At 27.4% G+C, this 17,907-nt stretch overlaps 1 protein-coding gene across 3 annotated transcripts in view; it reads right to left on the bottom strand.

Moving 5' to 3' along the window:
• The window catches only part of LOC122504252 (tubby-related protein 4), a 183,742-nt gene that overhangs the window by 106,062 nt on the left and 59,773 nt on the right, over positions 1 to 17,907 (bottom strand). For all 3 annotated transcript variants that reach the window (XM_043615268.1, XM_043615284.1, XM_043615275.1), the window contains exon 3: positions 1,504 to 1,671. In XM_043615268.1, the coding sequence (XP_043471203.1) occupies positions 1,504 to 1,671 (168 nt within the window). The remainder of the gene's footprint in view (positions 1 to 1,503; positions 1,672 to 17,907) is intronic.

Here is a 17,907-nt window from a genome sequence, read left to right as displayed (position 1 = left end):
CCCACTCTGATTTTTACATGGCTCATAGAAAAAGGTCACCAGCTTATAGCCCGTGAAAACCCCTTTAAAAATCACTATTCATACTTTAAATTTAATAAATTTTACTTATTAATAATATATTAAATCGGAAAAAAGATATTTTCAAAAAATCAAAATTTTGAAACTCCATAACTCAAAAAATATTTTATCAAATTAAAAAAAATTAATATTTACACTTCTACTAATAATAGTAACATTTTAGCAAAGTTTAGAGAAAATTCATTGTTTTACCTGGGCAGTTGAGGAATTTTGCCCCATATGTTCGTAATTTGTGGTTACGTTTTATTTTTTTACTCTGAATCCCTTTGAGATCCCAAGATGAAACTTACAGGACATGTAAAGCACATTTGCCCTAACATTTAGTAAAATTTTGAAAAAAATCGAAGATGATGTTTTTTCAAAAACGGATTTTTAATTTTTCAAAATTTCAAAAAAAAATTTTTTTTGAATTTTTTTTTTTTATATTAATTTTAACTTAAAATATACTTAAAACCAAAGAAATCCTTTTTTTAAAATCCAAAATCGGTTAATTAGAACCAAAGTTATAGCACTTTCAAAAAAAAGACAAAAATTTTGAAAATGCCATATTTTTGGTACTTTTTAAAATTTTGAAAAAATATTTGGTGAAGTTGTTTATCACTATAAAAGTAATAAATTTACAAAAGTACAGCCAAATTCCAACAAGTCATGAAAATAAGTGTGATGAACTGACGTGGAATCCACCAATTGAAGTCTATTGTAATTAGAAGATTTAAAAGTTTTTGATAATTTTTTAAATTAAAAAAAATGATATTATAATTAAAATTGAAAATTCATAGTTAGTTAATAAAATTTATTTCGCCAATTTAAGAATGATAATAATTTATAATAATAAATAATAATAGTTTTAAGTATATTCGTAAACAAATTATCTCTACACCCTAAGAAAAATTTTATCAAATTTAATTTAATTGAGTTAAATATAAAAGTATAAATTTGTCTCAGAGTTAACTAGGTTATTTATTCATTTTAAATAAAAATATTATTCGATATAAATAAAATTTTTATTTGAACCAAATAAAATTTATTTAAAACAAATAAAAAGTGTAGTTGACTCTGAGTCAAATACATCTTTTCTTGGGTTTTATACTTTATATACAAAACTCCATTTTTAAAAAAAAATTTCTTTTCAAAAATGCCTTAACAAAATGTTAAATTGACTAATAAAAATAAATTAAAGTTCTAAAAATATTTTCTAATATAAAAATAAATTTTCATAAAATTGGTGACAATCGAGTAAAAAATAAATATTTTCCCATTTTTGTCCCCAAAAACGTAAAATTGTAAATATTTCTAAAAAAGGAAAAAATCCACTATTTCATAATTTAAAATGAGTTCCATGCGAGTTATTCTTTTTTATAGCGCAGTATTTATGCAATGTATAGTATGTAATGTATATGTTAGGTAACAAATCTACAAATTTACCTCACTTCTGTGACCTCTGAGGTTATAATTCGCTCGGAGGGGAAGTTCTGTTGCTCTAGTGCGACAATGCGAGGTAGTAAATGTTACTCCGACCAATCCTCGGGCATTACCCGTAGCCAGCCATCCTTCTTGATAGTAATTAGTCCGATTCAGCTTCCATCCTTCGTCCTGTACAAACAAAACAAATAAATTAATTAATTAACTGAAAGAAATAATCCGAAAACTTTTTATTTTCAAATATTTGCTCTTTACCTAGAGAGGAAAATTTGTTTGCCTTGACTAATTTTCCATTCTCTTTTTTTCTCTCTAACAAAAATAAAGTTACACTGTAAAAAAAAATTTATTCGATTTAATTAATTCGAATTATTTGAAACTCGATTTTAAAAAAATATCTATTTGGTTCAAATATTTTTAAAATGAATTTAAAAAATATGTATTTGGTTTAAATCATTTGAATTACACTTGTTTAAAAATTAAATGAATCTATTAAATTAATTTAATTATTTATGTTGAATGCACCGAAAAAAAATGTTTTTAATTTTAGAGAATTCCTCTTCGTTTGCAGCATTTTAACTTCTTACATATATGGGCACTAAAGATTTTCTTTCTAATTGAGAGGATTTTTCTCTTTCATATTTGCTAATAAGTGTCACTTTTTAATAAAGGTGCGTTCAGAACAAAAGAAATAAATAATAATGGTTTTTCTAATATAAATTTGTTTTAATTTTAGAAGAATAACTTCATTTAAAGAAGAAATATTAAAAATAATCTTTTAGTTAAAAAATTGTCAAATAAAGAAAAAAAATCCTCTTTTTTCTCTAAATGAATATTCGTATATATAGGTGATTTTTCTGAAAGTGCTACTTTTGAACTTCAATTTTTCAATTTATTTTTTTTTTTTGAAATTATATGGTTTTTTCTATTGAAACAACTTTACTTTATACTCAAGAGTAAGATTTTTCGGTTGCGCAAAATTAATTGTTAAAAATATTTAAGTTTTTCTTCTTTGAAGAAGATTGACTTTGTTGCTTTATTAGATTAGTTTTATTTGATTCGAGAGTTTTTCTATTAAAAATACTCGCTAATATTGTTCACTTAATCCAAAATAAAATTACACTGCTTAAAAAATAATAATTTGCATATTTTAATACCAAATATATTCAGTTCGATTAAAATATAAATCTAGTTAAAGTATCTGATTTGATTGTTATTTGGGTTAATTTTTTTTTAAATAATGCAGGTAAATACAAAAAACAAAAGAAAAACTCGCATATTTCAAGGAAAAGGCTTCAGAGATGAAAAATACAGTTTTTTCACATTTATTCACATTAGGGCACAATTAAAATATATTTTTTAGTAAAATATACAAATTTTACACCGTACATTGAAAAAAAAATTTATTTGATTCAAATAACCGATTAATTGACTATTATCAATTAAATATTTACTTGAATCAAATAATATTTATTGGAGTCAATTAAATGGAATTTGAACCAATAATTTCAGTATTTGAAGCAAATACCATTTAATTGACTCCAATAAAGATTATTTGATTCAAGTAAATATTAACTTGATAATAGTCAATTAATCGGTTATTTGAATCAAATAAATTTTTTTTTCAGTGTAAGTTTATATTATCATCGAAATATTCCGTTAAATTTACTTGTATATTCAATTATTTAATAAAAAGCAAGGCTTCGGAGATAAAATTGAATTTTTACTCGGGACAATATGTGAAATTTGATTATTTATAAAAGTAATAATTTTCCTCCTTTTTATAAATGATGTATAGGGAAATTAAACATCAGATTCTCAGCTTTATTTTAATGTACATTAAAATTTTGTTTAGGATATTTTTAATGTATATAACTATAAAAATACAAAGTACAATCGCAAATTTATAAAAGTCAAATATATAAAGTAATACATTTTTAGCTTAAAATTTGTTTTTACATATAAATATTGATTTTTCCATCCCCTCAAAAAGTATATTGAATAAAAGTCACTTTCCTCAATCTTGGTGTTATATTTAACTTCTTTTCATATATATATGTATATGAAATAAAGATGCCTTCTTACCATTACAAAGACTTATATATCATTATTTAAGTTGATTGTTAAAGATTTTGATAAATTGGTATTTCTGAATTACGTGTATTATGTCCGGATCTTTATATAAACATTATTATGTAAAGTCTAACATGCACAATATATATTTTCCTAATAGAGTTATTACACAAAGATGCAACACATTTCTTCTCTGTAGCCAGTATATATGTAATGTGGAGTGTAATTTCATTTGTGAAAAGAGCTTTAATCTTCAAATCCAACTTCAATTCTTGGCTTACGTTTTATAAGGATTCTCGAGACCTCTACAAATAGTATATATAATAATAATTTATCTGGAATACTCTGCGTCTAATAAAAATTGACAAAAGGGTAAAGACCCTTTTGTTCCTTTTTATTCTATTTTTTATTTAATAATTTTACAAAAAATCATAAATACATAGGATTGTCGCAGGTCGTATCAGGAAAATCATGGAAAATGAAAATGGTCAGAAAAATTAGGGAAAAGACAGAAAATTTGATTAAAAGTACTAAGAAAATTTTTTAAGTTTCTACAATTGATACGAAAACAATACATAAATAATATTTAAAAATCTTAATAACAATAAATTTTTTTTAAATTCTTATATAGTACACATATTAGTTACAAATTTGTTACAAATAACATATAAACAAAAAGTCATGAAACATTGATGAGTTTGTATATCTTTTTTTTCTAGTTGAATAAAAACTATTCGACAGCAATGGAAAAACGAAGGTAATAATAGAAATTTTTTCACGCGCAATATACATGGAATCCATCAGAATAGAGTCAGGATTATATGTAGCGTTATTTTTTTATGTTGCAGGTATGAAATATTCTAAAACTCATCTCATTCATATATATAAAGACCAAAGTCGCCATTCTCGCCATTCGCCACTATTCGTATTATTAAATTTTTTTTTCTTTTTACTTTCATTTCAGAATTATGTAAGCCATAAAGCAATACTTACGTTAACGCATTCACTTTCTATAATTAAATGTGCATTTTATTATAAAAAACATTATCTTCCGCTTTTTTGTTAATTTACTTTTTCTCTGCGTTTTTTTCAGTTTAACTATCAATTATATGAGTGCAATCATTTATCTACATAGGTGTGACGGACCGTTATTTTCTTCTCTTTCTCTCTTTCTCTGTTTAGAGTATGTATAGGTATATATAGGGAAAAAATTGAAGATAATTAGTACGAAGAGAAACTAAATTGGGGTTGAACTTTTAAGATAAATTATAATCAAAAGAAAAAAGGTTAACTTGTGATTAATGAATTTTTTTCCCAGAGTAATAATTGATTTTAGAAAAAATTGAAAACTCGATTTATTTATAATTGGTTCTTTATTTTTGGTATACGAAAAAATATTACATTTTATGAAATTTTATTTTAGAGTTGACACCAAAATTTAATTTTGTTCTTCTCTGTCTTTTCTCTGGTTTTTAAAGACAGAATTGGGATCTTTTCTCTGATTTTAATAAAGGAAATTTCAAAGTGTGTTTCAGTTGTAAATAAATAAAATAAGTTTTAAAACTAATTAAGAATGCAAAAACGTAAAAAAAAATTTTCTAGAAACATTTAGGCCAGTAAAATTAAAAGTTTCGACAAAATGAATTATCACCTATTATAATAATTTACATACCTAAATCACACAGAAATAATTTTTTAAAAACGAAATTTACAAAAAATAATTTTAAATAATTTAAAAGTCTGTCCTGTTGTATTTAAATATGAGAAACTTGTTTCAGTTAGATTTCGACATTATTAAAATAAAATTTCTTTAAAATAATCATACATTAATTAATTTTCTTAACGAATTAATAAAATTTAATTAACAACAAATAACGATGAAAGTAATTTATGGTAAATTATTATTACATATATCAATGCTTAAACTGAAAAAAATTTCAAATTCTTCTGAAGTTAGTTAAAGTTTTTTATATATATTTATTTAATTAATTATTAAAAATTATGGATTTATAGAAGAATTTTAGTTAAAACAGTTAAAAAATTGAATTTTGAAGAAGTTAGAAATGATTGCAGTAATTCAATAATTATGTTCAAAAATTTTTAAAAGTTCTAGTCAACATTTCAATTATTTTCAAAAAATATCCTCAATTCAATGATTTTCAATATCTACTGTTTTAATAAAATTTTACAAAAGAATTCAATTATTTAAAAAAAGTTTGATAAAATTCTATGCAAACATTAAATTATTTTCATATAGGTATAATAAAAATTACACAGGAATTCAATTATTTACAACTTTTTTTTGTAAATTTCTTCGCAATAATCCAATTATTTTCGTAAATAATACAATTTTTTACAGGCATTCAATTATTATCATAAACAATAATAAAATTCGTTTTAGGAATTCTATTATTTTCAGAAATAATAAAACTCGTCGGAGAATTTCAAATATTTTTAATACAATTTTAATAAATTTCTTCGAAAAATGAAAATGATTCTTAAAAATTTTATTAAAATTTATCGAAAGAATTCAATTATTTAAAAATTTGTTGATAAAATTCTTTATAAAAATTCAATTTTAAAAAACATTTAATTATTCAATAAATTATTTATTTTTGTATTTAAATAATTGAATTCTCGTAGAATTTTAAATAAAACTTAATTTAAAAATGAATTTCATGTAAAATTTTAGATATTAATTGAATAATAATAGCATACACAAACATTTAATTATTTTCATAAATAATAAAAATTTTACAGGAATTCAATTATTTACAAATATTTTATAAATTTCTTTGCAATACTTCAATTATTTTCATAAATAAATTCATGAGAATTCAATTTTAAGAAATATTCAATTATTTAATAAATTATTAATTTTGTATTTACCTAAATAGGGCCATTTGGGGTAAATGTAAACGGAATATCTATTCTTCACCAAAAACATTAGTTTTTTTTGTTAAAAGGTAAAACGGACGGATTTATTTTGCATGAACTTGTTACTAGAGTTCCCTAGAAAAATTTGATGAGGTACAAAAAAATATTGATGCACCTGAATCGCCTAAATTTTCAAATTGGCGGATCCAATATAGCGGATGAACCTAAAAATATTTTTAAAAATTGATCAAATTTAAATTTTTTTTTTTTTTTTTTTGATAAAATTTTTTTTTTTTTGAAGAAGAAGAAGAAGAAGACCTAATTTCCTTTTCTATGTAATTTTACATTGCCAAATTAATGAAATTGTGAAATAGAAGCAAATTTATTCAATTATTTTCTTTTAAAATGTAGTTCAAGTTCTGTTTACATTTACCCCGAGTTTTCGAATTCTCGGGGTAAATGTAAACACTTAATTATTTATTAACTAAATTGACGAAAATCAAAAATCAAAGTCAATTTTTGTTAGGGCATTAATAAGGAAGAATTACATATTTTTGTTTGATTTTAAAATTTATTTTTATGCAAATGCGAGACAAAATACTGAAACAGTAAAATTTTGATTTTCAATCTTTTTTGCATTAAAAAATAACTTACACTATGGCATTGCCAATTGTCAAAATAAAATATTGGCAATACTCAGAACATCTTGTAGGTGAGCTGAGGTAAAAATATTGATGTCGTACTTATTTTTAAATTTGTAAATTTAGCTGAAACATCAACTGTTTACATTTACCCCAAATGACCCTAATTGAATTCTCGTAAAATTTTATAATAAAAGTTGATTTAAAAATGAATTTCAGTTACAATTTTAGATAATAATTGAATATTGAAAGCATTATAGCATGAATTTTTAGAAATAATTGAATTTTGAAAAGGTTTCAAATTAAAATCTTTGAAAATCTTAATTTTTCATACTTTTAACTAACAATTCTGTAGAATTAATTTTTTTGAAAAAGTTTAATTGAATTTTTTAAAAATTATTTGATTGACTGATTTAAAGAAGAACTTTAGTTAAAAAATCTTGAAAATAATAATTGAAATGACGAAAATAAGTCAAAATTTTGTCTGGAAATCAGGGAAAAGTCAGATAAAAAAAATCAAATTTTTGTTGCAAACCTGAAATACTTGATTCAAGCAAATATTTATTTGATAATGGATAAGTAATCGGTTATTTGAATAAAATAATTTTTTTTCAGCGTACAATATAAAAATAAGGAGAAATTATCCAATCTGAAGTACAAAATTAATATTTTCTCGGGAAAAATAATAATAGACAGAAAAGAACTAAGAAGGAATGCGAGGAAAAAATATAGCAAACCTTAAAACAAAGAGTGTTTTAGTAGTTAAAGTGTCGTAAATCACCCCCGTCCATTTTAATAGTGACGAACAGAAAGACATCACATTCCAAACATCTATATATGTCTTTCTCTTTCTCTCTCCTTTTCTCTCTATATATGTATATGTATTGAAAACTTGACGAACAAAGGCTCTCAATAGCTTCGTCTATGAACAATACCCCCGTTTATTTCTGTAAACTTAAAAGCAGTAGAGAAGAGAAAAAACATTCCCAAAAAAAGTGTACGAATCTAACACCGAAGATTTCTTTTGTTCCTTTCATTTATTATCTTTTTTCTCATTGTACGTTTCTTTTTATTCACTGATTATTAGGTTTTTCTGTTGATTAAAATCAAATTTCAGTGACTCGTATTTTTTTTTATTTTTATTTCACATAGAGCTAAAGAACTCTTATTTTTAATTAGAACACGGTGGTATCAATTATCTTATGTAACATGTGTATTTCAACAAAGCTTTGTTTTCCATCGTGAAAGCATTAAACTATCTCTTTATGTGATTTTATAATTTTCTATTAAAAAGTGTATGGTATTAAAATTGAAAATAATTTAACATAAACATAATATATAATTGTTATATTGAAATATAAATTACAAAATATTGTATTATAAATATAAATTTATTTATATATATGAAATGTATGTATATTTGTATATATATATATATATATATACAATTATTATATTAAGTGAAACTGGGATAAAATGGATCAGGAGCGTAATGAATATATTTCATTTTATTCAAAAGGGATACATGATTCCGCTCTTGACTCAAATTAATGTACTTATGGTGAACTTTTTTCTAAAGTTTCATTATTATTCATTCATTATTATCATTGTATAAAGTATTCTCTAGAAAGACTAATTTTAATACTATTGAAAGTAAATGTTTTTGTTTCCTTTTTTTTGATAAATATCAGTTTCAAAAGTAGTTGCAAATGAACAATTAATATCACTTTTTGAGAATGAAATATTTGTCTCTAAAGAACAATAAATGATTATAGTTCTGATAACAAAATATGGCACCTTTGGGTTATTCTAGGTGAAATTTTCATTAAAAAATTATTTTTTGTTTGGAACAATTTTTTTGCATTCTATATGGATTTTTTTAAATTCAACTTCTTTTGAAGCCGTAGAGTTTTAAAAATCGTTTTTCTCTAATACTTTTAGGAGATAAGAAAAAATGTACTATATGAAATTTTTTCCTCTTTCAGAGAAAGTGATGTTTTTTGGCATTAAAATTATATTTGGATTTTTTGAGCTATAGCTGTAATGGTTTATATTATGTATTTCTAAAAGAAAACGAAAAATAAATTAAAAGATAAGACGAAAAGGGTTTTATTTATAATGTAACTGCTTTAAACTTCATGAGCAAAACTCAAAAATCGTAAAATATTTGAAAAAAAAATTTTTGTAATGTTAAAAAGAGACATTTTTTTTATAAATTTTTTTATTTACATCGTTAAATTGTGAGATTCCATTGATTCGCCCACACCTATAGTATATAAAAATGATGGAACTTGGAAGTAGCCAAGAAAGTTTGTGTAATAAATTTTTTTCCTCAAGTTTGTAATAAAAGTTTTGAGCCATTGTGTCCACAAGTTGAATATATATGTAGAGTGTCATTTATAATTCGAGTGGCATGGCGAGATTATTAAAAGTTACTGGACCCTTACTCCCCCTCTCGCATACCGTCGAGTTTTCCACCCTGAAACTTTGAATATGGGAAAACATAAGCTTAAGCAAAGTCTGTATACCGAAAAGTGCCTCGACTCGTATGCCTTCCTTCCTCCCTCTTCTCACATCTCCATATAATTACAAGTATACCTTACAACAAGGGGTCGTAAGATACATAAAGGATGGAAGGAAGAAGTTAGGAAAGACCAAGAGAGACGTAAAATAAATGAGAAAAAAAGAGAGTCAAGAGAAGATGGCCTGAAGCTAGTGAAGTGCTTGCAATGGGGTGGAGGACTAAAGTACAACCCTTATTATTTTTTTTATTATTATTATTACTATTATCACTATTATAACTATTATTATCATTATCATTATTTTCTTATTATTAAACTGGGTTATCACAGGTCAGGGAAAACTATTAAATTTCTAGAATTCAGAATGATACTGATTGGAAAGAGAATTTCACACGGAAAAAAATTTCCTGTGAAAATTACAAGATTTCCTGTGCCATCTATGAACGGCGGTTGTAGTATCCACAAACGGCTGAGTTTGGGAAATACACAAACCAGAATGAGTCTTGTCACAAACTTCAGTTTATGATTCAACAGCTAAACAGTCACGCAGCAGACGAAAAGCAGACGTTCACTTGAATTTTCTTGCGCATGCGTGGATTTCTTGGTGTTATTACAGATTGGTTTGTGGTACACACAAACCAGCTTGTTGGAAACACAAAACTCGCCTGCATAAAGCACAACTTAACCTATTTGTATATTTTACGAAAAATTTTGTGTTTTCTATAAGAAATTTTTTTCCGTGCATGAACTTTCTATTGATATTTTTATTTTTCTCAATTTCGTAGAGAAATTCCTGTTTGAAATCTCAAAACACCCCCCCCCCCCCGGCAATTTTTATGAAAATTATATAAAAATAAAGCTGAACTTTTCATATACTCCACACGGAGAGAAAAAAAAGAGAGCCGTTTGATTTGGCAAGAGAGCGCTGTTTTCCCTTTATAAAGCACAGCAGTAGCGCCGCAAACGTCGAACGGTTATACTTTTTGAGGAGTATCGGTTCTCTTCTCCACACAAATAGAGCCGGTTACTTTCCAAAAAGTGTACCCGCTTTCCGTAAAAAGGAGAACCGTTCTCCCCTCGAGAGTAAGCAGCGTGCTTAACCTCAAGTTGAACGGCTGTTTCGCATTTAACGCAACCGCTCTACCGACAGGTAGAGCCGTTTACTTTTTTTTCTCTCCGTGCAGGGTTACCAATTGTTTTTATTGATTTCGCTCACTGACTGTTGTAGGGATTGGCCAATAGATCTCGCATCTACGCCAATTTCCCATATACACAGTAAAAAGAAAATCTTATTTTAAGGCACGAAAGCTGCCTTAAATTAAGATGCAACATTTTTAAGACAGTCAATGTTGAATTTACGCACGTTTTTCGTATCCTTTAATATTATAGCAGTCAGTGTTGAATTTAAGGCAGCTCTTAAATTAAGATTTACTTTTTACTGTGTAGATCTCTCACAAGTGCAATACGGGCTAGTCTTGTAGCATATATACAAGTTCCGAATTTGCTTCCCCCGTCTAGGGCAGGTCTCTAACTACGTAGCCTTACTGATGAGTCCAAGTAGTGGGGACCGGGACGAAACGATATAAAGTGGTCTTCATACCACACTATGGATGATATACTTTTAAATCTCCATACTGTCATTTGTTCTTTTTCATTTGAGTCAAGCTCACCAGGGTTACCAATTGTTTTTATTGATTGGCCCACACGGAAAAAAAAAGTTCACGAATCTCTCGTGAACTAGTATGTCACTTTTGGATGGGACACAAAATTCTTGAAAATCAACAAACACAGTTCGTCAAAATTTCATCAACTCCTTCACTAGAAACATAGTACGGTTTCCGAACTTTTCGTCAAAGTTAACGAAAAATTCGTGAACTTTTAAAAAATGCTAAAAACAAGAAAAAATAATTTCCAGACACTACTTTTTTATAGTATTTCGCTTTATTTGATAACTTGACGCCTATTACGCACCCAACTACACAGAATACACAATTTTATCGCCATTAAAATTCGTTATTCGCTTCACGGGATTCGAACCTAGTACCTATACCCTATAACATAATATTTCTAACAACTAACCGCCACGGCTAAATCTAGATACACTGTCCTTCGACAAACGAAACGATTAGCTTTGTCTGCTGTAAAACTCAGGACCGTGCAAAGTAGAAAAAGTCCCTTATCGTAACTTTTAATTCATTTTATGAATTATTCGTTTCACAAAGGAAATTAGCAAAGAAAAATATTCACTAAGTAATAAAAAACACTGATTCTAAATAATAACTTTCATCAAAGAATTTTCCCGAATGTAAACACCGATGACACCGACTGAATGATGAATGCTTGATCAGCCATATTTGATGCGCATTACGAACTGCGCATACTACTGACACTCGCGAGTTCACGATTTTTTCGTGAACTTGTACCTCTACTTTTGACGAACTACTCTTCCTTAACAGTTCATCAAAAATTCATTAACTTTGTTTCAGTTTTTCGTTGACGTTCGCCATTTCTAATCAAAAGTGAATGAAAATTTTGAAATTTTGTGTCCCATCCAAAAGTGATATACTAGTTCACGAGAGATTCGTGAACTTTTTTTTTCCGTGCACTATCATTTGTTAAAAAAAACAATTTTTTGTTCGGGTCAAGCACACCAAGTTTACTAATTGTTTCTATTCATTGGTCAACTGACTGTCGTTTGTTTTTGTTCGTTCCAATCAAGTGCTTTAGTGTTAATAATTAATTTTCTTACTTTTACTAAGAGTAAGGTTGACCTTACATTTACTATTCAGGTTTAATTTTAAACAATATTCTCCATATTAGATCCACCATTATGATTGTTAACATTTCAACATTGTCAACCCCAAAAACCCCCAAGTATCAAGTTTAAAGTCAATCCCATTAAATTTTTATTTTTTTTTGTCTGACATATTGGATCCGCCATTTTGAATTTTGCAATTTTGACTTCAGATTTGAATTCAGCGACCCCAAAAAACCCCCGAGTAACAAGTTTCAAGTAAATCCTATTGATTTTTAATTTTTTCGTCTGCTATTTTAAATTCTGCAATTTTGACTTCAGATTCGTAATCAGCGACCCCAAAAACCCCCGAGTAACAAGTTTTAATCTCATCTTTTTTTTATTATCTGTTGGAAGAGTTTTACTAGAACTGAGAATTTGAAATTTTGAGTAATGTGTATTAGTTTCAAAGTTATGATGACTTTAATGCATTCGTGGTACAGCGTATGTAGGTACCACTGGGCGTTAAAGGGTTAAAGCTTGAACCCTCTATTTTACGAAGATATAGCGATATTACTAGCATGTAGCAACAAACTAAATTAGCCGTCAAAAATGATTTTGTTATAACAGTTGTCAAGTATAAAAATTGACTGCCACTGTCAGTAAATAAAACTACTTTGTAAATTGATTGGATTCGCTTAAAATTTGTTACTCAGGGGTTTCTGGGGTCGCTGATTACGAATATGTTGTCAGATTTTGAATATTCAAAATGTCGGATCCAGTATGTCTGACTACTTGTTAAAAATCGATTCAAATTGCCTGAAACTCGTTACTGGAGGGTTATCGAGATCGTTGATTATGAAGTTAACAACAGATTTTTTATTTTTGACGGCTAATTTAGTTTGTCGTTAGCAATATCGCTTTATCTTCTTAAAGTACAGGGTTCAGGCTTTAATTTGACTCATATGATGACAAGTTTCTAGCACGTCGGATTTACCCGGTAGAAATTTTTAAAAACTGTGAAAAACATGATTTTTGGGAATTTTTCCCCACTTTTCTCAAAATCCTGACGTGATGGGGGGTTTTCTCGATTTCAGACAACGAAAATTTTTATATTTTTACAGGCTTGTGTAATTAAACATTTATTTTAAATAAAACTAAAACTATTGAAGTTTTCGAATAATTTTACAATTAAGGAAATTCATAAATAAATGTAATAGAACATTTTTTTGAGTACCTAATCATTTTTACACTGAGAAAAAAGATATGTTTGAATTAAACATATTTTATTATTGAATAAAACGTCATTTTTATTGAATCAAACTTATTATGTAATGTATTGAATCAGAATTATTATGTTTAATTCAAAAATAATTTTTAGTTGACTGTATATTTGATTGAAATTGATATTGTTTTCTCAGTGTAGATTGAATCAGAATATTCTTTAGGGGCAGGAAAAAAGTCAAAATTTTGTCTGGAAATCAGGGAAAAGTCATGAAAAAACAAAATTAAATTTTTGCAGCAACCCTGATGTCATATTCGTAAACTACTATTTGTTAAAAAAATATATTTTGCTTTTGATTGAAGCATCAATTAAGGAGTAATTTCCAGTAATTAAGGAGAAGGTTCTTTTTGGTGTATTATTAATATTACTATATTATAGAATAAGTAATTCCTAGTTGAATAGATAGTGTATTTTGAAGAATTTCAATTAGCCTTGTCAGCTGAATCGTAGAGATCGACATTTTCAAGAGACTCATCTCTGCAACATGAAACAACAGGGTTCGCGGAGTGAGAGGAAATTCTTCGCGGAGAGGCATTCAATTTATCCAAGAACAATAGACCACGTTTTGCATGGTCTCGATAATAACGCTATCGATTCAAGCACACGATCCACATTGAAACTCTCTTTCTCCTTCTCTCTCACTCTGCCTCTATATCACTCGAACAAAATACAGAACTCGACACGATTTATTCAACACACAACATTGTAGAGTATGCACATATATTTTGACCGCATTTACAAATCATTTATTTACACACTGCGTAAAGTTAGTTTCGCAGTTTTTTTCATTTGTAAATGATATTTTTCTTTTTTTTCTACAAACAATGTGGAGAAATTTATTTGTGTTTATTAGTAAATAGTGGGTTTCTTTTCTTTGGAGGGGAAACTTTGTTAAATTAAAATTGACATGGTGAATGAAAAATCAAATTTCAAAGGTGATTTTTAGTGCACACGGAGAAAAATGGAGTTTGAAAAACTGGTAGTCAATATTGAAAAAACTGGACTCAGTCCAATAAAAGTACATTAATTCATTTCCATCATGCATCTTAGGGTATTGCGTATAGTGTATAGAGGGCCTTAGTTCCAAATGTCACTGTAAAGAGCATTGAAACACAGGCGAAGATTATAAGGCGCGCTGCAGTGTGCATAGTAGAGAAACTGGACTCAGTCCCCTACTTCGAAATTTTCACAATAAGGGAACGCAGGCGCGGAACCTGTCAAAATAAATGGCCGACGCGACGCGAAATATATATAAAAAAAACAATAACCAATCATTAAAAAAAAAGAAAAATATGTTAAATGCACTCTTTATATATTCATATTCATTAATTCACAAGTTTTATTCTATTTATTCTTCCCACATCTTCATACTTACAATTAACAACTAAATGCATCGGAAAATCTTACAATCATACGGGATTGAACACCTACCTAACCATACAACTAAATATACGCATAATTATAAATCGCACGCTTTTACATTAAGCCTCTCGGCTACGCAATCGATGGGGGAAATTTCCTATTTAAGAAACATCCCTTACCAATGAAATAAATTAGATCATGCGTGAATTTTACTTTGTAATTAATGTAAGTATGGATGTCAACAATATTCATAATATTGAATAAATAATATTGTCAACTAGTTTAAATTTGATACGGTTATTAGAATTTAATAATAAATAAATAAAAAACATTAATTTTTCCTAACCTTTTTCAAGTTTGACACTCCTCATGGTAAATTTGATTATTCTTTTTTTTCCCTGTACAAAATAGTTAATTGACCTTGAATGAAATGTATAATTAATTATTCTCACAGCAATATTTAATAGTTTAATTAACTTAACTGCACTGCATAATAGTTGAGAGTAGTAAGAGTAAGTGAAACGGTAAGATAAGTGAACGACCATTAGTGTGAGAGAGAGAGAATAACTTGTGGTTTTCGAGTAGGTATTTACTTTATGTGCACGGCGTTCATTTTTCGAAAGAACTGGACTGAGTACTATTTGTTCAATATTCGCTTCTATTATTGACTTGTGTTTTGTACACTGCCGCGTTCTTTTAACAATTACATGAAAAAGTAATTTCTCATTCCAATTTTTTATACTCTTATTCCCTCTTAGACTATATAAACAGTCTTGTTTAAGCTGATGAATGGGATAACTTGTGTTGAGTCCCAAAGTGTTCAGCTATGAAACTTCTAATACTATAGTGTGTACCTGTCACATATTATTCTATAAAGGAGTACTACACTGACTGCATAAATCATTTTTCTATTTTTCTCCGTGTGTGGCTAACTTCTGTTTATTTTTTATTTATTTCTTCCTCACAGGAAGCTTTGTTTTAGTGAAAATTTTCAATTGTGATTTTTTGATTTATGATTCATTTCGGTGTTTTTCGACCTCAGGAACTTGTTTTTAGAAAATTTAGAGTTACAAAAGTTTTAAAAATTGAAAATTTTGGAGAAAGCATAACTTTTTGTATATAATTTTTTATTTAAATCTTAAGAATATTGCATTTTTTTCGTTTTGTTTAATAGTTTTTTAAAGCACATCTCCTATAAACTATTAGCAAATTTCTGGCAAAAATTTAAAAAGTGACTTTTTTTGTTCAAAATGATCTGTAAACCCTCTGAGCAAAAGGATATCCCAGGGATATCCTAGAGATATCTCGCGGGATACTGAGATATCCCAGGGAGATCCCTGGGATATTTGTGACATCTCAGAGATATCCCTGGGATATCCAAATTTCCATCGCATGGGAGTCTTGCGCGGGATATCCAAAGATTCTCCACACGGGATATGCTACGTGAGAAATAGTAATATGTTGAAAAATAATTAGAGCTTTAAAGAGTTGAAAAACCATTACTAAATTATAACCAGAATGAGAAAAAAATTATTTCAAAAATAAAAGATTATTTGACTAATATCAAAGTTATTTTTTTGTGATTTAATAAACATTAGTTGAATTCAATAAAATGTCTTTTTAACGCTAAACATTTATTGTGTGTGGGTTTAAACTAATTTTGGTCAATTCATTTTGTCTATTACTGATAAATATTTATTGGTTAAAGATATTTACAAGAAACTAAAAAAATGTGAAAGTTAAACATATTAAACAGCAACACTTATAATCACATAGTGCAAAACACACGCTTCTAATTTAATGACACGACGCCATGGTCGCCATGACACTCAACAGGGTAGGTCGACGCCTGCGGGTGTAAGATTATATGAGTACATTCATATAAAATTTTATTTCTTCTTGTTTAAAGTGAAAAATATACTGGATTTTCAGTAATTAATCCAGTAATTCATGCAGTATTTGTTTAGAATATAGTTAGAATAAATATTTAAATAATTTAATATATCATCTACCAAAAAAGTAACTAAAAAATCGTACACTTTAAGCTGAATTTATAAATATATAAAAAAAAATCATTTGACCTTCAATTTAGATAAGAGTGTAGTAATCTCATTTGCGAAGAAAATCACATTTGTATATAGTTATACTGTGGGTTCAAGTGAATTGAATAGAGTGACTCAGGTTCGAGACTTGGGGGTTTTGATTGGTAAAGATCTCAATTATAATGAACATATCTCCGAAGTTATCTCTAAATCTTTAAAATCTCTGGGATTTGTAATGAGAAATGCATCTGCTTTTCATAATCTATCAGCGTTAAAAACTTTGTATTTTTCATTGATCAGATCAATAGTAGAGTATGCTATAGTCATTTGGGTACACATATAATATTATAAGATTTGAACGCATTCAGAATAGGTTTCTCCGTTTCATTGAGCGCCAACTTCACATACCATTTGATTTCCATGCTCATGATTACTGCAGCTTGCGTTCTGTGCTCAATATACCAAGGGTTTCTTTAAGATTCCTATATAGTGATTTATCATTTTTGTATAAATTATTTAATGGATTCTTTAATTGTCAGTCACTTATATCACTAATTAATTTACGTGTGCCACTAAGACCTTCTAGGTATTTTTCTTTGATGACCAGGCTTTGTAGAGAAGCAAATGATGTTTATAATGATATTGATTTTTTTGATCGTAACTCTACGAGATTTCACACACTTTTGCGTCAGCTTGTTTTTAGAGATATGTAGTTCACTATTTTAAGTTCAGCTACTTATGTTTCGTTTTTGATAATATTTAGTAATTTTGCTTAGTGCAATAAAATTAGTATTAAGGCGGTGTCAAAGTCGATTGGATTTTTGCATTGAGCTTCAATGGAAAAATCGCATCGACTTTGACACCGCCTTAAGAG

Source organism: Leptopilina heterotoma, unplaced genomic scaffold (genome assembly GCF_015476425.1).
Source record: "Leptopilina heterotoma isolate Lh14 unplaced genomic scaffold, ASM1547642v1 Lhet_11, whole genome shotgun sequence".
Taxonomy (NCBI): domain Eukaryota; kingdom Metazoa; phylum Arthropoda; class Insecta; order Hymenoptera; family Figitidae; genus Leptopilina; species Leptopilina heterotoma.
This window is presented reverse-complemented; position numbering and strand designations above follow the sequence as displayed.